The following is a 20,000-nucleotide window of genomic DNA, read 5'->3' as shown; positions in this document are numbered from 1 at the left end:
GGAAGTGGATATTTGTGAGCTGCAGTATGTCTTCATGACCAGAAAGAGCACAACTGATGGAACTGAGTCTTTGTGGATGTAGAGAAAGTGTGTGACAGGGTGATGAGAGAGGAGCTATGGTACTGTATGAGGATGTCAGGAGTGGCAGAGAAGTACATCTGAGGAGTTCAGGATATGTATGAGAGGGGCATGACAGCAGTGAGATGTGCTGTAGGTCAGACAGAGGAGTTCAAGGTGGAGGTGGGGCTACATAAAGGGTCAGCTTTGAGTCCCTTCTTGTTTGCTATGGTGATGGACAGGTTGACAGATGAATTCAGACAGGAATCTCTGTGTACAATGATGTTTGTAGATTTGGGGTCAACAATTCAGTGTGACAGGGAGTGTGGAAAAGAGGTGAAGAGTTGAGTACAGGTGGGTTGGTGTGGGTGGAGAAAAGTGTGTGTGTGTGTGTGTGTGTGTGTGAGAGACAATAGGTCTGTTTTGGGGACAAGGACAGAGAGACTAGATTGAGATGGTTTGGACATGTACAGAGGAGGGAGATGGCTAGATTGGTAGAAGGATGTTGGAGCTGCAGGTAAGAGGTCAAGAGGAAGGACAAAGAGGAGATATATGGGTGTGTTAAATGAGGACATGAATGTAACTGGTGTCAGAGTAGAGGATGATGAGGATAGAGTTGGGTGGAAACAGATGATTCTCTGTAGTGACCCCTAATGGGAAAAGACCAAAGTAGAAGATTTCATAGAACTCATCTGATCTAATCAAATAAAAAATGGAGAAAGCTTAGTAAACATTGTGTGTGTTCTCTATCCTCAGCTCCACCATCCCACCGCGGTGCACGTGAGAGCTCCAATTCCTCACCGTTTCCCTCCTCCTTTCCCTGAGCGCCTCTCACCCAACACCCTGCTGAACATCACCGTAAGAGACAGGGACACACTTTACTACTCAGATGCCCCTTTTCCACCAAAAAAGAACCAAGTGCTGGTTCAGAGCTAGCACTGGTGCTGGTTCAAAGTTGGTTCCACTGGCAAACCAGCACTCAAACTGCCTCGGTGGAAAAGGGGCAAGAGTTACTGAGACTTTCTGTATAAACTAGCAGTCTTGCAAAACCTCTTCACTGGTAAAGCTTTGTGTACTAAAACCATTTGATGTAAAATGGACGTTTTCTCCCTTCTTTCTGTCTCTCAGAACTCTCCGCTTTGTCGTCCTCCGTTCCCAGCTGGAGTTGCTCCTGTCCTGTCTCAGATACAGCGAGCTCAGCTGCTCAACTCTCAGGTTACATGTCATCACCTATTAATCTGTATTAATGATCTAATCTTTATATTAACTGTAAGAAATAAAAAATGTGTTGTGTAAAAATAAGGCGATGGTGAAGATCTTAATGAAGAACAAGAAGTTTATTCCAGCATAGCAGTGACAAAATACATGACGTACTTTGGGTTTGTCGGAGTCAATAAGAACCCAGAGCAAATCCTGCTCATGCATTTTATACTGTTTTCCTCTTTGTAGTTTAAATGAGGTTCTGCTTTGAATGTGTATTGAGCGTAAGAACTGAGTGTCTCCCAAATGGCTGGGTCACACCTTGTTATTTAGCCAGATGTCTTTAAATGTTAATCACGTTCACGTATACCTTGTCTTGTTGTTACTATTGTTATCAGTCAAATAGTCCCTTTAAATGGTCACCGTGGTCACGCAGACCTTGGCTTCGTATTGTTACAGTTATCAACCAAATGGTCACTCTAAATGGTAATCGCAGTCACGTAGACCCTTTGTTTGTGGTGATGCTTAATGTCCTGCTGCCGTTCCCATATTTATAATTGAATCATCTTTATACGTTTAGAGTCCTAAACGTATTACCTTATGATACTTAAGCCTTTTTAGGAATGAGCTCTTTTAGATGTGTACCTTGGAGTGGAATTTGGGTGCAATTTCTGTAATTTCTTACATAACCTTTAGTTGTGTATGTATTCTGTTCAGATGCTTTGAGACAGTCTGTTGTTAAAGTGCTATACAAATAAATGTGAATGTAAATAAATGTGTATCTTGTACAGTTTGTCCACAGCAGATTGTGTCTCCCCCACAGGTGGGTCCGTTCCCCCGAGGTGCTGGTCCAGCTCCTTCCATGCTGCCCGGTGCTGCTGGAGGCTTTAGGCCTTATTTTGGGCAGCCGCCTCCCAGAGTGGGCCCTCATGGCCCTCATCCTAACCACGTTCCTTTGTCTGGCCACGCCCCTATTCGCCACAACACAACCCACCTCCACCCTCAGCACCGCAGGATGCTTACACAGAGGATGCAGAGCAGAGGGTGTGTTTTATATAAGATCTCATACAGTGTAAACATCTCATAGGTGTGGCCCAGTAGTGTAATGAGCACCACTGTAGTGAGGCTCAGGATCGTCATTGTCTAGTAGACATGTTTGCTGGTTAGCATTCAGCTTCTCACCAGGTTAGTGTTTTTGTGACTATGTGAAGGTCAGGTTTAGTTACAGATCAGCTTTTACCCCAGAGCCACTTTATATAGAAGCAGCAGACATTGTGAATACAGACAGTTGTTGTTTTTTATTTTCTCTCTCTGTCTCTGTCTGTCTGTTTCTCTCTCTGTTTCTCTCTCTCTGTCTCTGTCTGTCTGTTTCTTCCCCCAAAAAAACCGCTCAGTGGTGGTGTGAGAGGTGGAGGTTGTGACCGGAGGATCAGGGACCCCTACAGTAATCTGATGACTCAGAAGGAGAAGGACTGGGTGGCTCGTATTCAGATGATGCAGCTGCAGAGCACTGACCCTTATCTGGACGACTACTACTACCAGGTTCCAATGCACACGTATTATAGCTTTAGATCTGACCAGACGTGACCTTTAACCTTTAATAACCTTTTTAATAGAATTATTATGAAAAGATGGAGAAGCGTCAGGAGCGAGCCCGAGACAGCAGCAGGAAGGAGCACACTACCAAACTCATCACTCCTCAGGTGGCCAAGATCGAGCACACCTATCGCCCAGGTAACCAATCTCACACACACTTCAACACATACCTTTCTTAATGCATTCTGACTTTTTCATGAGCTCATCAGTCTTATTTGCTGCAATTAACAAAAATGTAAGTGAATAAACGTTCCCTTTTGTGTACAGTGCAGTTTGCCGGTTCTCTGGGTAAACTCACCGTGTCCAGTGTGAACAATCCGAGGAAGATGATCGATGCCGTTGTGACGAGTCGCTCTGATGATGAGGTTAGAGTGGTGTCTCACTTCTGGTCATCGTTACTCGTAGATCTCAGTCTGATCTCAGTCTGATCTCTTGCCTAAATCTAATGCACTGTTTTTGGGTTTGTTTAGGAGAAGAGAGAAAAACAGGTGTGGAATAAGAGACGACAGATTCTCTACACTGTGGAGAAGGTGAGCAGAAATCAAACTGTGAGATTGATCTCACAAGATGTACTCAGACTCACCTAACAGCAGTTACGGCAGGATGCTGATTGTCATTTGATGTAGGAACAATGTTCCGTCACTAGGGGGCGGTATCAGAATCACCACTCCCTACTATGGACAACCATAAATCAGTGCAAATCATTAGTACATGTAATAACATACTTGACATTATAACAGTATGGGTTTGTTTTGTGTAGAACACAGTAAGTGAGAGGACAGGACGGTTATTTGTGTGTTTGTAGATGTACAGTCTGCTGCTGGAGGTTCAGGACTTTGAGAAGAAATTTATCCAGACTCCAGAGGAGGAGAGAGAAGCTCTGCTGGAGCAACACAAAACCAACACACTGCAGCTCTACAACTCTCTGAGAGAGAAAGAGTGGGACGACCGGTGAGGGGACGGGACGGCACCTGTTAGTCATTTAGAGGGAGACATTATATTTTTATTTTTATTTACATTATACATAATTTACATTATCCTGTGTGTGTGTGTGTGTATAGAGTGAGCGATCAGCAGTGTCTTCTGATCATGTCAGTGCGTAAAGGGAAACGCCTCATCGCTAGGCTCCTCCCATTCCTGTCTTCATCCCAAGCTGCTGCTGTCATCATGGGAGTCGCTCGCAATCTTCCTGCTCTGGCCAAGAAGGACAAGCAGGATCAGGTAAGTGACATCACCTCTGTCATGGCTTTGTTTTACACCAACACCACTGATATAAACAGGTGTGTCTTTAGCCCCTCCCACTAAACTTTACCTCTTAATTCAGTGCACACTAAATCTTCCAATAATGCAGTTCAGCCATAAGTTTGTCGGCTCCCACTGACTGACCAACACGGTGCTGTTACTGTTGTCCTCATGTGGCTGTAGTCGTGTGGTGTGTGTCGTAGTAATTGTGGTGTGTGTGTGTGTCTGCAGGTGCTGTGCTGGTTGGTGGAGCCGACTGCAGGTGTGATTCAGTCCATGTCAAGCTCCACCCTCACTGATCTACTGCAGGAGCTGCAGGGGGGTGACGGTCACTTCCCCCGTGTGCTGCAAAATAAAGTAATTCATTCTCTCCCTCTCTCTCACACTCACACACACACGCACTAAGTCACACACGGCATGTGGTTGATTGATTTTGCTGCTCGTTCCTGCAGTTTGGTGTGACGCTGCTTTACCTGATCCTGAGTGAGGGAGAGCGAATGCAGAGCTCTGATCCTAACTGTCAGCTCATGGATGATAATCGCTGGTGAGTTGCAGTCCTACGTTCGCCCTGATCACACTCGTCCTCTGTGACCTGCAGTGTGTAATGTTTTCATCTTGTGGCTCAGGACGGAGTTGGTGTTCTCAGTGACGAGGGAGCTGTTACAGGTTCCTTCCTCCTCTCTCTCTCCTCCTCTCTTCACCCCTCCCAACCTCCTCTCTCTATTCTCTCGCTACGTCGACCGGCAGAGGCTCGAGCAACTGCAGGAGAAACTACAGTGAGTTTTACTTGTTCATTTCCCTCTCACACACACACTTTGCATTGTAACTGTATGTTATGTATATAGAAATATAATCTAAATAACATTTGAGTCTTTTACAGTATAAAAATAAAATGTATATAATACACATATACACACACCACCAGTGTTCTGTAGAGTTTAGAGTTTTAAAGACTCTTAGTGAGATTTTCAGGTATAAACAAACACGTGTGTGTAATACAGCTGTTCCCAGAAGTGCACTGATTCACTGATTAGGGTCTGGAGATGTGTCTGTTCTAATAACACTTGTGATTTTACTCTATTTCTCAGGATCACTGCCTTGTCCAGGTAGAAGTTACTTCAACAATGAGTCACTGTCCACAGAAATCATGTGTGTGTCTGTGAGGATATTTAGGGCTTAAATATTTTAATCCATCATAAAACTGTCATTGTCTTATTTTTCCAACTTATTAGTTGTGTGTGAGTGTGTGTGTGTGTGTGTGTGTGTGTGTGTGTGTGTGTGTGTGTGTGTGTGTGTCTGTTGATGGGTGGAGATGAAAGATTTGACATTTTTAAATTTGTTAACATGATGCCTGTGATAAAAACATAAAAATTAAAAGTATTTCTATTGTATAAAACAGACTCTGTGATTCTTCCTGAGTTTCCACGTGTTTTTCACCGAGGGGTCACTTATTTTTTGCCCATTTCTTTTTGCCCATACATTTCTGCCCAAAACTTCTCCCAATGATCCAGGAGCACTTTGGTGGTGATCATTATTCAGCATGACGGAGCACCGTCACAAGGCAAGAGTCATAACGAAGTGGCTCAAACATCATTACACTGACATTATGAAATGTTTGCATATATTAAATGTGCCAATAAAAGCCTTTAAAACTTATTAAAAGTTTATCACTTTTGCAGTATAATATAGAAACGTGTGGAAAAATAATCTTCAAACACTGAACAAACACTGAACTTTGCAAAACACAACATTTATATCACTGTCCAAACTTTTACCCGTGACCGTAGATGTGTGATGCATCAGGACGCTAGGCCAAATGAGGATAAATACATCTTTGTCATGCAAATCAAACGTTCTCTTAAATTTGAGGAGTATATTTTAAAGCACTTTTTTTTTAATTTATGAGAAATCTTTAATATAGTGATTAAAAATTACCATGTGAAAATATTTCCAGAAGAAAAAGCGAACTCACCCGAATAGGGACTTGAACCCTGGACCCTCTGTTTTGGGTGGGAAAGAAGGGAAAAAGAGAGAGAGAAAGAAACTAAAGGATAGATAAAGTGCCATGTGTGATTTCTATGCACATCTTTTGTCTTTTTTTATTTTTTTTTTAAAAAACGAGTATTTTGTGCACAAATTCCAGTTCCCCTGCCTACAAGACTGATTTGGTTCGAATCACAGCTAAGATTTAAACATTTAATTAAAATTTAAACTGTTTGTCTACATAAATGTTCCTGCTGACAATCATGAGTCAATGTTTCACTCCTGTATAGTTTATTAATACAGTGATGCCTCGAGATACGAGTGCTTTGACATACGAATTTTTTGAGATACGAGCTGATTCGACCAAATTTTTGGCTTGAGATACGAGCAAATTTTTGAGATACGACCAGCCGAAACAAAGATTACCAACAACCACGTGTGCTCTGTTTCCCCCGCCTCAGCTTCCCGCGTCTCACTCGGTTAAAGCCGCCTTTCCACTGCACACGAGAAACGACGGTCGATAAAACTGAAGTCATTCATTTCCTATGGAGAGTCGCAAAGGCGCTGCGTGAGGTGTCGACCATCTGCGGATCCGTAATTTTCTGATCCGTTTTAAGCGTTGGATCCGGTAAAAAAATTTAACTTGTGCGGCTATACCGCATCCGATATGCCGACCGGACAGGTTTTTATTAAAACGACCGGCAAATGTTAGTGAAGAAAGAGTGACAAAAAAAAGGCAAAAACAAGTGAAGAGAAAAGCGATGAAGAAAATTAAGCACAATTAATGTAAAGAAAACAGAAATTGTAGCAGTTAAGTTCAGTTAAGAGAATTTCAGTTCTTTCAGGACCACTTTGTCAAAAGAGAATTTATTAGATGATATGCATACAGTTAGTGTTGGCAGTATGGTTCTGTTCTGGAAAGTGTTTTTGGAAAGTAATAAATGAATGAATTGATAAATAAATAATTAAATAATTAGAGAGAGAGGGAGAGAGAGGAAAAATATGTGGAGATTTATGACGTAAACTGGTACAACGAACACAGGTTCCTGCATGGTGGAGTCGGGGTTGGAGGACGGAGTTTAGATCACGGCAGCAGCGAAGCGCTAGAGCGGCTCTGAATTTAAATTGTCGGGTAATATGGATGTCGTAACCGGATTGGTGCGCGTCGTGGACAGCTGATTAACAGTTGATGCACGCTTGACAAAGTGGCCTGCCAGAACTAACGCGATGCTTGATTTAAGTTTGTGAAGTTTAGTTAAGTTCCATTTAAGTGTAAAGTAGCATTAAGAGTGTACAGTAGCGAGTAAGTGAACGAAAGCGAAAGTGTACGTGCGAGACAAAATTCCTCCTGTTTAATCCTCCCTCAACCTCCGTGCGCATCTTCCGTAAAGTAAAACCAGTTTATTTATTTTTTTTAACATTCTCTTTTATTACTGTATGTTTTTATACAATATTTGTCATTTATAAATACAGGTACTGTACATTTTTCATATTCAAAACACATACAGTAAACAAAACCACTGGAGTGGAATTTTGCGAGCTGGAACGGATTAATGGGATTTCAATTCATTTAAAAGGGGAAAACTGTTTTGAGATACGAGCAATTTGAGATACGAGCAAAGTCACGGAACGAATTAAACTCGTATCTCGAGGTATCACTGTATTGGTGATTTAATTATGTGCAAAATATGCTTTCTGTATACTTATGTACTGTTTTAATTCACTTTATTGTGTTTATTTTATTGTTTTATTCTGTTTAATTGTTCTGTTTAATTTCTGAAAAAACTTACGAAAGATGTGCATAGAAATCACACATGGCACTTTATCTCTCGTTTAGTTTATTTCTCTCTCTTCTTCCCCCTCTTTTCCCTTCTTCCCCCTCTTTTCCCTTCTTCCCCACCCGAGACAGACTATCGTTCCCCAGCTTGATGACCAAACAAAAACCACTAAGCTGGTAAAAATATTTCCAGAAGCAAAAGCGAACTCGCCCGAACAGGGACTTGAACCCTGGACCCTCAGATTAAAAGTCTGATGCTCTACCGACTGAGCTATCCGGGCTTCGAGGTTGCACTAGGACCCTGATGTATAAGACTAAGCGCGATAACAACATTTAACCGAAATAATGTATATATTTATTTACACTTTGAAAAAATAACTTATTATATTTCGATTTTGTGTGCAGATGAAAAGCGAATATAAAATGTAAATGAGTTGATTGTAATTAAGTTGATTAAATTAGATAAAATTAATTTGGCTTATAATAAAAAATATAAATAATAAAAAAATAGCTTATAATAAAAAATAAATATTCAATTTGTGAAAATAAGTTATTAAAATTATTAACCGTCGTCTTTGAATGACGCTGCAAACATGCTGTTGGCCGCCAGAGGTCACTAGATACACATCACTAATCTAAACACAGTAAAACAAATTTATTGTTCTACAATTTGATTAGATTAAAGTGAATTTTGAGACCATTTCAGCCTGTTATTTACATCGGATTTAATGGATTTAACGATGGGGATGTTGTAAATACAGTTAACGGAGCTATTGAGTTTATAGATGCAATTACTCTCTCACGCAACAGGTGGCTCCGTGGCGCAATGGATAGCGCATTGGACTTCTAGTCTGACACTGGAGCAGTGATTCAAAGGTTGTGGGTTCGAGTCCCACCGGAGTCGACTTTTCTCTCTAAAATAAATTATTTTACATATTTATGACGCTTTTTGCAGGACTGTTCATCTTCCTTAAACATTCTTTACACATTTATCGATTTTCTTTTTCATGACTTTATGATCGTTCCTCATGCACTGGTCGACTAGGTGTTGCACTTTCTTTCTATAACAACATGCCCTGCTGTCTAAGCACACACACGTTACTAATATACAGTATGTTCTGCCTTTACACACAGAGACGTACCTCCTACTCTCCTTTACTTATGGACCACCGGCCTCAGGTTGTTGTCTTCAATATGCAGACAATGTGAAATGGCCCTCAGGTGATGAAGAATAAACCTGTACATCCAGTACTGTAGACAGGCCAGTTCAGTATGTGCTGAGTACTGAATACTGTTTCAGAACTAATGAGCTGAAGGAAGAAGGGACCAAAACAATTTAACTCTGTTTCATAACAAAGACACCTTTCTTCTGGGGGAAGAAGAGAGAGAGAGAGAGAGACAGACAGCAGACAGAGAGAGAGAGAGAGAGAGAGAGAGAGAGAGAGAGAGAGAGTCAGACAGAGACACACACACACACACACACACACACAGAGAGAGAGAGAGAGAGAGAGAGAGAGAGAGAGAGAGAGAGAGAGAGAGAGAGAGAGAGAGAGACTGACAGAGAGAGAGACAGAGACAGACAGAGACACACACACACACAGAGAGAGAGAGAGAGAGAGAGAGAGAGAGAGAGAGAGAGAGAGAGAGAGAGAGAGATAGACAGACAAAGACAGACAGCAGACAGAGAGAGAGAGAGAGAGAGACAGACAGACAGAGGCAGACAGAGAGAGACAGAGACACAGAGAGAGGCAGACAGAGAGACACAGACAGAGACAGAGAGAGACAGACAGAGAGACAGACAGAGAGACACAGACAGAGACAGAGAGAGAGACAGAGACAGTCAGACAGTTGTTGTTACATGACGACACCTGGGTGAGAGATCAAGAACATTTCTCATTATAATGTACTTTATTTGTGCCTTTAAGATGTTATTACAGCTCTGTAATGTCTTGCTTTATCAGTACACATTTGTGTGTCCTGTTATTCACATCCACTCAGTGATTTTTTTATTTGTCTTATTTTACTTTCTGTGATTCTTATTTATTTACAAGAACTGAGCTGCACAGTGTTTGTATTTTCCTAGAAAATCTCAATGACGCTCTAAATATCTTTGACCTCTCCAACATGGAGGACCGTTGACGTGTTTGCCCTGGTTCCGGTCAGGTGAAGTGCGCATGCGCATTCGGTCCCCGGTATCGAGCATAAGGAAATGTTGTGTGTGGAGAAGATTCCAGACGTTTGTGTGTGAGTTAAACAGAAGGACGTTGTTTGGATGAGAAGTGAGTGTTTATTACATCACACAGTAAGGGGAATAACGTTAAACAATGATGTAGGGAACATTATTTACTAACTAGCTAATGTGTGTGTGCTTGCTAATGTTTGTGTTTTAGCTCTTAAACCTGATTCAGTTTGACTTTCACTATAAATGTGGATCATTATTAAGGTTTAAAGTGTTTAACTACAACAATGTTAACAGGTGATGTGTGTGTTTTAATCACAGACATGATGTGATAAAGATCTGATGAATTTTAGCTTGTTTTTCATCCAAAACTTCAATAAATTACAGTGAAAATATCCTTTACTTCATCAAATGTATTGTTTCTGTCCAATATTTACTGTAAAATGAGTAAGAAAGAGGTTATTAATGAGAGTCAGATATCATCAGATCTGTGTGTTGGAGTGTAAAAGTTTACATCCCTTTGTGAAGGTGACATTATAATTATTCTCTAATAGCTTAAAGCACTGAAACCTCTTGGTCTTAATATTCAGCCTGTTTTTTTATCACACCTGACAGATCTTATAGCACAGAAAATAAGCCCCGCCCCTATTTACACGTGTGCACAAAGCCCCGCCCCATTTACACGTGGACACAAAGCCCCGCCCCTAATATGTGCCTCCCAACAAACACATTGGAGCATTAACCTGAGATACACCTTTATAAACTCTCACCTTCACATCATACTGGTTTATAAAGGTGTGAAGGGGCGGGGCTATAACATGATTAACAAGTACAAATAATACAGATTTTCACCTCATTCTTCTAATCAGATCTCTGTGTCTTCCTGTTAGTTGTTTCTTGTCTGTTAATGTGGGTTATTGTCTTGTTTACGACCTTATTCATGTACATAAAGTGTACAGTTTATTTAGAATGTCTCATTTCTTTCTTTCCCGTTCCAGATTAATTTTGTCTGCGGTCATCATGGTGAAGGAAACGGCTTTTTATGACGTCCTGGGAGTGAAGCCCAGTGCCAGTCCTGATGAGCTGAAGAAAGCGTATCACAAACTGGCCCTGAAATACCATCCAGACAAAAACCCAGCCAAGGGGGAGAAGGTGAGTGACGTCATGAAGGGACACGATTGTCATTTCTACTGTAAATACTGTCATGCACCATTTATCATTGTAATCCACGTACAACATTCATGTGTTAAATAATTATTTTCTATTTTATTTATTTGTGAAATAATTTAAAATAAGTTATACGTTTAAGAAGAAAAGTGAGTTTGTGGGTGATGAACAAATCAAGTCTTAATTTGTATATCGGTTTCAACAGTGTACATAGAATAAAAATTTGTAAGTTTTAAATTAAAATTCTATTTTTCTTTGATGTTCTATGACGTAAAAATGAGTGTCATATACTTTGCTTATTTTTTTCACTAATTTAGTGTTGAGAGGTTACAGGAAGTGTTCAGTGTGTGTGTTTCATTATAGTGAGCAGTTCCTCTCTGTGCAGTTTAAACAGATCTCTCAGGCGTACGAGGTTCTGTCTGACGCACAGAAGAGAGAAGTGTACGATAGAGGAGGAGAGGCGGCCATTAAGGAGGGAGGGAATGGAGGTGGAGGAGGAGGCTTCAGCACCCCTATGGACATTTTCGACATGTTCTTTGGTGGAGGAGGACGTATGCGCCGAGAGAGGAGAGGTACACAAGCATATACACACTGTATATGTCACATTAGTGCTGTAGAATTCAGATTTTGTTTTAAAAACAAAAATACGCCAACAAATCACAGTTTAATGTAGCTGTAATGAAGGTCTGAAGGATCTGATAATAGCATGACGAGCTGTCTCGTGTTCTCAGGGAAGAATATTGTGCATCGGCTGACTGTGTCTTTGGAAGATCTGTACAACGGAGCCACCAAGAAATTGTCTATACAGAAAAATGTCATCTGTGAGAGATGTGAAGGTAACTGACCATCTAATAATCCATCAGTAATGACGCATAACGTTCATGAAATAAGTTCTCTCTTACACTGTAGCAGCTGTAAACTGTTACAACTCACTGACATGATCCTTACATAATTGTTGCATAATTATTGTACATGACGCCATGAAGTATTAGAGTGAGCACATTAGCGTAAACCACTGAATCGTGTGCACTAACCTGTCAGACTCCAGGATTCATCGTGTCTCTGGTATGTCGTGTTTCTCAGGCAATGGGGGACATAAAGGTGTGGTGGAGGTGTGTCCGACCTGCAGGGGGTCAGGAGTTCAGGTGAGGCTGCATCAGTTACTCCCTGGCATGGTGCAGCAGATCTCCACCATCTGTGGCAGCTGCAGAGGTCAGGGCCAACGCTTGAGCCACCGCAACCGCTGCAAAACCTGCACTGGCCGCAAAGTCCTGCGCCAGAAGAAGGTCCTGGAGGTGCACATCGATAAAGGTGATCAGGGGCGGCGCTAACAGAGGTAAATGAACATGAAGTAAAGGAGGTTGTCTGACGCTGTGGTGTGTTCATCAGGTATGAGAGATGGACAGAAGATTGTTTTCCATGGGGAAGGAGACCAGGAACCAGGACTAGAGCATGGTGACATCATCATCATCTTCGAGCAGAAGGCACATCCCGTCTTCACAAGGTTCACACAGGCTTAACTAGGATTAGAGGGAGAAAACATCTTGATTTTTTTATTTGAAACAGATACGGCCAGAGCGCTTGACCCACACTCACTGTAATGTAATACATGTTTTCACAAAGACAGGACATGGATCTTACCATGACCATGGAACTTCAGCTCGTAGAGTCATTGTGTGGTTTCCAGAAACCGGTCCAAATGTTGGACAACAGAACGCTGCTCATCACCTCACACCCAGGTGAGTGTCCTTACCTCCAGGTGTGTAAAAGCTGAGCTCCTGTTGTGGTGTTAGAGGAAGTGGCTATAATGTTCCTCCTGAATGTTCTCTGGTGTGTTGAGCAGGTGAGTTGATCAGACCAGGTGATAAGAAGTGTGTGCTGAACGAAGGGATGCCGATGCACCGCCGTCCCTTTGAGAAAGGCAGACTTGTCATCCTTTTTAACGTGAGTGACACCAGCACAAAGACTAGAAAGAACAAATACACCTTCCACATACATCCCATTATAGACAGATCATCAGCTCCAGGTATTTGTTCTCCTTTCTTTTCTATTGGACATCATGTGTTTTATATAAAGCTGTGAAGACGTTATACCCAGTGTAGTGAGATTATACAGGGGGAAAATCTCAACGGTCAGAGTAAAAAGAAATGATTGCAGAGAGAACTAAAAAAATTCCTCCTTCCATTCCATTTTTCAGGTTCTCACGTTTCCTCTTTCATTCACTGCAGCACGTTTAAAATAACGTATGAAATACATTTAATATAATATTTGTGTATGTTCCTGTTTTCCCGCAGGTCGTCTTCCCCGTGGCGAACTTCCTCCCTGTGAACAAGCTGAAGCAGCTGGAGCAGTATTTTCCTTCCACACAAGAGAAGAACGATCCTGACAGCATGGACGATGACCTCTATATCTACGCTGACCTCGAGGACTGTGATCTGACCCGGGACAGACACCGTAACCACTACATAGAGGAGGACCAGGAGGACTTTCATCCAGGAGGAGTACAGTGCCAAACCTCATAGAGCTTCCTTCCACTGCTCGTACCTTCTCCTACCATCGTCCGCACTCTTTAGATAAAGCTCCACGATCACGATGGTGACAAAGTGGAACATCATGTCCATCACTTAGATCCAACTTTTATTTCCTTTTAATCAATGGGAGAATCTGATTTATTGGGATAACAAGCAGGTTTCTGAGTTGTAGTGAGGTTCATGTGACCGTGAGGAACAGATTTCTTTTATGCTTTCACTAGATTCCTTCACACTTACAGCTGAGCTCAGAGAAAGCAGATCTTTCATTTAAAGCTGCTATTTATTACAGAACCTGCAAAAAAGAAAAAAAAGCAAACAAAGCCACAATTGTTTGTTTTTGTGCCATTTTAAGGATACTGTGATTTAACAAGCCAAATTCTTTTTAATTCTTCAATTGTAAAAGCAGTGTTACTTTAACAAGCGTGTAAAGAAAAGTCAACTAGAGTTTGTCTAATGATCTCGTGACCTGAACACAAAACGATCCTGACTCAGTAACTAGCTTTTTTGTGTGTGTAGCAGAATTTGCACTATAAATTGACTGACATCTGATTTTTATTTTATTTTATTTATTTACAGCCTTATATGCGAATTAACTTGCCGATGAGTTAAACTGTTTTTCTGTCTTATACTAATCTGTTAATTCATTATGCAGAGCAGTAAAAATTTATGCAGTCAAATAGTTTTAAAGAATTAATGCAGATTCTACAAACAGACCCTTATTTTCATTTTTGTCTGTTGTTCCATCATTTTACCTGTAACCTGTGAGGCCTTAAACAGGGCACGAGGCGCTGCGTCCCGTCCTGCAACAAGAGTTTCACAGCAAAGACAAACATTTACAATGGAATTATAACTTTTTAAAAATATAATCTTTGTCTGTCAGAAAAGAATCTTCTGTTTTTTTAATGTGCTTTTTGTTTCTTGTACTTTTAGGTAAATTTTATTAGGACCAGTAATACAATTTATTTGTAACTTAAACCTTTGTTAAACTTAAAACTTCCTTCTTTACCTGATTATTGAAATCATTTTGTTTGTGAAATCAAAAACAGGACAGTTTAAGTATTGCATAACATGCAGTGAGATTTATTTCATACACCAAAAGTATACAGATACTTTTTTAGGCCATAAAATTAATCAGGAAATGAAGAACACTGAATGTTAACAAGCTGGATGATGCAGTGGTCAAGAAAAAGTTAAAAGTGTCGTTCACATTGAGAGCAGGAATAAAATTTGCTGCATTTACCAACAACACTTAATGCGTTTACATAGTAAAATCACCTGAACCCACTGAACACAAAGAATCCAGAACATTCCTGACTGTTTGAGATAGATAGATAGATAGATAGATAGATAGATAGATAGATAGATAGATAGATAGATAGATAGATAAATAAATAAATAGCACAATATTAACCTGATACACATCTCTCTCACCTCACATGTATATATTTAGTACCATTTCTGTCATTTAGCACACTCCTTTATCCACAGTGACTTTTCAGTTTCTACAACTGAGCAATTGAGGGTTAACGGCCTCGCTCAGGGGCCCAGCAGTGGCAGCTTGATGGACCTGGGATTCAAACTCATGACCTCCTGATCAGCGGTCCAATACCTTAAACACCGAGCTACAGCTTCCATTGTTAGAGAAACAGTGTCATTTTCTACGTAAGTGTGGGTCGAGTGTTAAAACTTTCACAACTGAAAACATTAAACCTTGTGTCCAGATCAGTGCTCGCATCAAACTCCTGCTCTGCAGCACTGCTTTCGAAAAGAGAAGGGAGAAAAATGTCCATGACGATAACACTGTAACCATAACAACGCTCCTAACAGTCCATGCTAGTATCAGCTAACTAATTAACTAACTAGGAGAGGACGTTGTTCGTCATCTCTAAACTTGGAGGCAGAAAATAAAGAGAAACCTGACTGAATGTTAACGAGTCACATCAGATACAGACTCAGACCTGCAACTTTTCTGTATTTTGCCTCGAGGTTCCGGAGACGCCGTGATCCCCTCTGAGATGCCAAAGTGTCCAATAATGTCTTCAGGACAGAACAGCAGATGAGCCAATCAACATAAAGAATCTGGAATGATTGACAGTTTTGAACTCTCATATATTAACTGAACCTGTGGAAGCCCCACCCACTTTTCCCACCAACTTGCACTCTGATTGGTCAGGAGGTAAAAAGTGCTTAAAGTCACTCAGTGCTTTTCTGTTCTTTTTAATTTTCCACCAAAATCCCTCAGTGTAGAAGAAACCGAGTGCTTTTCCTTAGCTACATTATTGTCGCTGGTTAAAACAACCTCAGTTCTGAAGAATTCCACTTAAATCTCCTGCTGCAGCTTCGGCCGGACGTTAGCAACAGAGACGCTGCCATGCAGATACTGACATAATACACACTACAGAATGTCACGAACATGTGGATTTGATCATGCAGTGTTTATACAGCAGAGGAACAGGTTTAAAACAGAAGGAAAGATAAAATACCATCTTTGGTGTCTAACCCTTCTTTCTTTTGGAGAAGAAATTGATTGATATTCGCACCTGAATTTCACAGGAAAATGATCGCAGTTATAGTTCAGTTTCATGCAAATCAGAAATGAACCACCAAGCGTTTTAGTGTTTCCACATTTTTGCTACAACATTTATATAATTCTCCTGATTGTTAATGTTTCAGTGACACAATAAGATCAGTGTGACTCAGGACATATTACAGGTGAAGATCAAGTTTGTAGTGAATCGTAGTGGATCTCTGGAATGGAAGATTCTCAAACCTGAAAACTGACGCATGACTCCAAACATCTGGATGTACAGATGTATCATGGTATCAGCAGGAATAATGACTGTAGAGTTCATTCGATGCTCGTCGGAGTAACGTTCACGGTTTCCAGAGCTTCAGCAGGCCGTCCTCGCTGTAGGTGGCGATGAGGTTCTGATGAGGGTGGTGCGTTACGCCAATCACGTCTTTCTCATGCACCTGTGAAGGTGGAGAAATTTAAGGCATCGAAGCTTAATATAGACTTGAGACTGAGCAGCGTTCACGCAACACACAGTCAAGGATCGACTCGGAAATACAGAGAAGGAAAAGAGTCAGGAATTCTGACAAGTCCAGATCACGTTCCCAGAAATTCTTTAGTGGATTTAATGGAATTGATTTAAGTTTCAATCTTATTACATGGTCAGATACCATCATCATGGCTTATAGAGTGTTTGTGCTACAAGACACGTCCCCTGTGTAAGTCACACCATTGGTCTGGAGAAGGTCTGTGTCACCTGGATATCTGAAGACACTTTTTTACATGTCCAGCTGTAAAAATGTGACCGGACAGATAGCATGCAGGTCTGAGACAGTAGAAAGTTCAGTATCTGGGTAAAAATGCTGAGTCAGCTAACAAACAAACAAATGATTTTTCAGGACTGTCAGTGTTCAGGAAGTAATGGGGTAAAATAAATAAATAGATAAATAAATAAATACACCGGGTGTTGTTGCATTGCCAATTTAGCAGAAGTTTCCTCACAGTAATAAATTGTGTTCCATAGTACATTCAAAGTTCATGACCAGCCCTGAACAGATACATTAACCTCAGAAATAAGAAACTAATGATGCCCTGAGGATGGAACTGTACCGTCAGAGTTCTCTCCAGCTTCCCAGTGATGGTGCTGAACGAGTAAAGCACGTAATCTTCTCCCACGCAGTAGATCCACTCTCCACGAGGAGACAAGGTGCAACACACAAAGTCTCCTCCCTCCCTCACTCCTGAGCTAAAACTCCTCAGTACCTTAGAATGAGAAAGAGAGAGAGAGAGAATGCGAGGGAGGAAGAGCAAGAGCAAGAGAGCAGATGGAATGGAAGATAGAGGAGGCGGAGGAGGTTAAGAGAGCGAGTGAGTCAGCAAGCAAGCGAGCAATGAAAAGTGTGGGAGAGACCATCGCCTCGGTCTCTGGAGTTTAGACCACAGCCATTTCTATATTTGTTAACTCTCTAAATTCAGCTCTGTCACCCTGCGCTGAATTTTAAGAAGGTTTATTTGTTTGTGGATATTCAGCTTCCTCTTTCAGTGGTTTCTGATATGTACCTCAGAGCATCAGTTAGCGAGGACTGACTCGAGATACAAGCATCATAGTCACATCTAAAGTCTATGTTGAGGCACAAAGTCAGCAGCTCACACGGTCAAAGTCGTTTTGTGTCTCAAGTCAGCAGCAAGTCGAGTCACGAGATAGAAGCTCACAGTGTTGAGTCAAAAAGTCATCAGCTCTCGAGTCCAAGTCGATTCTCAGGTCAGTGACATTCAAGTTCAGTTAAACAATTAGGAGTAAAACAAAGTCTCAGTGGAGTCTGAGATCAGCAGTTCACACAGTCCAGGTCTCGTCTTGCCTCAAATCAGTTTAATGAATCCAATCTGTGACAAGAGCTTGCAGAGTCGAGTAACATGTGCAGCTCAAGTCAACATTTCAATCATATCAGCAAATGTCCAGTCACTGTTGAGTCTCGAGTCTCAAGAGTTCTGAGTCAATTCAGAGGCAGTTAGTTACCTGGCCCTGGACATTCATGACCACCACTGTGCTGGTCCTGTTACACACCACAAAGTGCTCTGGGTTTTTGGGCACCAGGACAACATTGTTCACTGTGATGTCGGATCCTTCTGGAACGTCAGGAGTTTTGATGGTGATGGTGCATTCTGCTGTGTTAACGTTCCAGATCTGAGAAAGAGAGAATAAAGTACTAATGCCCCAGAGGGGAGGAGAGGAGAGGAGGAGAGGAGGGGCATGTAGTCGTCCATCTGGGTCTGTATGTAAACAAAATGCAGATTTACCTTCACTGTGCCATCTGCTGAGGCGCTAATGGCAAACTGGCCGTTGTGCGAGAAGATGACGTCGTTTATGCAGGACGTGTGACCTTGGAGCTCCTTCAGCATCTTTCCTGATTTCAGTCCATGAAGTCTGATGGAATTAAACAGTGATTATTCTACCAAAGCCTGAACATCTCCTCCACCAACAAATTAAAGCTTATTCATGTGCTTTTGCTGCCTGTGTGGCATTTATGTGTTGTTTCATGCACCATGTAAATCTGATTCAGCCTGAAGCTTTTGTGCATCAATCACAACCCATCATTCCTTCCTGTTTTTTTCTCTCTCTTGAATAGAAACTGCCGTAGCGAAACAGCTGCATCCGCCAGACTCGGCTCGCTCACGGAGATAGGAATAGAAACATGCCATCTTTCTTTCTCCCTCCTCCGTAGCTGAAGTGTACGTGGAAAATGAGAATTCCTTCCACCCACAGACACACACACCAGAAGCCTCACTTCGATTCTGCAGAAACGCTAACGTCAGGCTGGTTAGCGAGAGACAGTGAGAGTGGGAGACAATGTGTGTGTGTGTGTGTGTGTGTGTGTGTGTGTGCGCGCTTCAGTCTTAATCCTACTCAGCCTCTGCAGTCAGAACCTGTTTGGATCAAGCTGCTCAAGCCATTTATGGGTTCAGATGCTTCAATACTTTAGTAATTTAATATGATTTTAACCTTCAATTGTGTCAGATTCTGTTTATCTCCGAATGAGATCTGCTCATCACATACAGATGAAAGTCTCTGCATCAGTTCCCTCGCATACAGAAAAGTGCCACTTTTAATAAAGTTTATTTGTTTATTTTCCACCAATTTCAATCTGTGATGCCTTTTCACTGTTTTCATCTAGAAGGTGTTCATCTCCAGTGGAGAGTCACACAGGAGCAACACTGAGCTGTGGAGATGATTGAGGCTTGTGACCAGTTTATAACATTTTTGTGTTTACTGTGTTGTTTTATGTGCAACCTGAACATGAACATTTCTGTTCACCCAGGAACTGTGAGGAAAAACAGCTAGAACCTTTAACACTGGACCACCAGCGAGCTCTAGTTTTCTGTCCCCAACGTCGGAGATGAACAACATTATTTTCCTTTAACACTGCAACCTGACAAACACCATTAGAACACACACACACACTGCAGGGAGCAGAGAACAGAAAGTCCACCATTAAGAGAAGTGAATTGTCCCCCAGAGAGATCCAGATTGTTAAACATTTTTAACTCGGAAGAATTTCCCAGGAAGAAATAAACTCAGCCACAGGAATGAATGCCGTGTGTGCGTGTGTGTGTGTGTGTGTGTGTGTGTGTGTGTGAACCTGATGATCTGGTCGAAGGAGCCACTGAGGAGCCGACTGTTGTCTCTGCTGAAGCAGAGGCAGGTGACCGCTTTCCCATGGGGACGTTCGAATTTGCGCAGACACTGACCGTTACGAA

General features: G+C 41.5%; 3 protein-coding genes and 2 non-coding genes across 6 annotated transcripts in view; 3 read left to right on the top strand and 2 right to left on the bottom strand.

The window, feature by feature from the left end:
- Nucleotides 1-5,491, top strand: part of patl1 (PAT1 homolog 1, processing body mRNA decay factor) — a 10,672-nt gene extending 5,181 nt beyond the window's left edge. Inside the window, exons 5-17 of the mRNA XM_060864069.1 lie at nucleotides 814-915; nucleotides 1,186-1,272; nucleotides 2,081-2,301; nucleotides 2,652-2,799; nucleotides 2,874-2,991; nucleotides 3,121-3,218; nucleotides 3,324-3,383; nucleotides 3,659-3,804; nucleotides 3,915-4,074; nucleotides 4,327-4,452; nucleotides 4,548-4,639; nucleotides 4,722-4,871; nucleotides 5,184-5,491. Coding sequence (XP_060720052.1) covers nucleotides 814-915; nucleotides 1,186-1,272; nucleotides 2,081-2,301; nucleotides 2,652-2,799; nucleotides 2,874-2,991; nucleotides 3,121-3,218; nucleotides 3,324-3,383; nucleotides 3,659-3,804; nucleotides 3,915-4,074; nucleotides 4,327-4,452; nucleotides 4,548-4,639; nucleotides 4,722-4,871; nucleotides 5,184-5,205 — 1,530 coding nt within the window. The 3' untranslated portion in view covers nucleotides 5,206-5,491. The remainder of the gene's footprint in view (nucleotides 1-813; nucleotides 916-1,185; nucleotides 1,273-2,080; nucleotides 2,302-2,651; nucleotides 2,800-2,873; nucleotides 2,992-3,120; nucleotides 3,219-3,323; nucleotides 3,384-3,658; nucleotides 3,805-3,914; nucleotides 4,075-4,326; nucleotides 4,453-4,547; nucleotides 4,640-4,721; nucleotides 4,872-5,183) is intronic.
- A 2,572-nt stretch (nucleotides 5,492-8,063) lies between these two features.
- Nucleotides 8,064-8,136, bottom strand: trnak-uuu (transfer RNA lysine (anticodon UUU)). The gene has a single exon. It is a non-coding gene; the product is annotated as a tRNA-Lys (tRNA).
- A 531-nt stretch (nucleotides 8,137-8,667) lies between these two features.
- Nucleotides 8,668-8,759, top strand: trnar-ucu (transfer RNA arginine (anticodon UCU)). The gene is given in 2 exon segments: nucleotides 8,668-8,704; nucleotides 8,724-8,759. It is a non-coding gene; the product is annotated as a tRNA-Arg (tRNA).
- A 1,285-nt stretch (nucleotides 8,760-10,044) lies between these two features.
- dnaja1 (DnaJ heat shock protein family (Hsp40) member A1) lies at nucleotides 10,045-14,619 on the top strand. The gene is made up of 9 exons (XM_060864068.1): nucleotides 10,045-10,134; nucleotides 11,033-11,186; nucleotides 11,587-11,773; nucleotides 11,933-12,037; nucleotides 12,285-12,512; nucleotides 12,591-12,705; nucleotides 12,825-12,940; nucleotides 13,045-13,145; nucleotides 13,496-14,619. Exons 2-9 carry the CDS (start codon nucleotides 11,055-11,057, stop codon nucleotides 13,721-13,723), a joined length of 1,212 nt encoding a protein of 403 aa, XP_060720051.1. The 5' UTR covers nucleotides 10,045-10,134; nucleotides 11,033-11,054; the 3' UTR covers nucleotides 13,724-14,619.
- A 242-nt stretch (nucleotides 14,620-14,861) lies between these two features.
- smu1b (SMU1 DNA replication regulator and spliceosomal factor b) overlaps nucleotides 14,862-20,000 on the bottom strand; it is a 12,986-nt gene continuing 7,847 nt past the window's right edge. For both annotated transcript variants that reach the window (XM_060864067.1, XM_060864066.1), the window contains exons 9-13: nucleotides 19,883-20,000; nucleotides 18,543-18,669; nucleotides 18,262-18,429; nucleotides 17,355-17,507; nucleotides 14,862-16,705 (exon numbers count right to left, since the gene is read on the bottom strand). The exon at nucleotides 19,883-20,000 is cut by the window's right edge and continues 10 nt beyond it. In XM_060864067.1, the coding sequence (XP_060720050.1) occupies nucleotides 16,607-16,705; nucleotides 17,355-17,507; nucleotides 18,262-18,429; nucleotides 18,543-18,669; nucleotides 19,883-20,000 (665 nt within the window). In that variant the 3' untranslated portion in view covers nucleotides 14,862-16,606. The remainder of the gene's footprint in view (nucleotides 16,706-17,354; nucleotides 17,508-18,261; nucleotides 18,430-18,542; nucleotides 18,670-19,882) is intronic.

Source organism: Tachysurus vachellii, chromosome 2 (assembly GCF_030014155.1).
Source record: "Tachysurus vachellii isolate PV-2020 chromosome 2, HZAU_Pvac_v1, whole genome shotgun sequence".
NCBI classification, from domain to species: Eukaryota; Metazoa; Chordata; class Actinopteri; order Siluriformes; family Bagridae; genus Tachysurus; species Tachysurus vachellii.
Note: the sequence above shows the minus strand (reverse complement) of the source record. Positions and strands in the feature narration are given on the sequence as shown.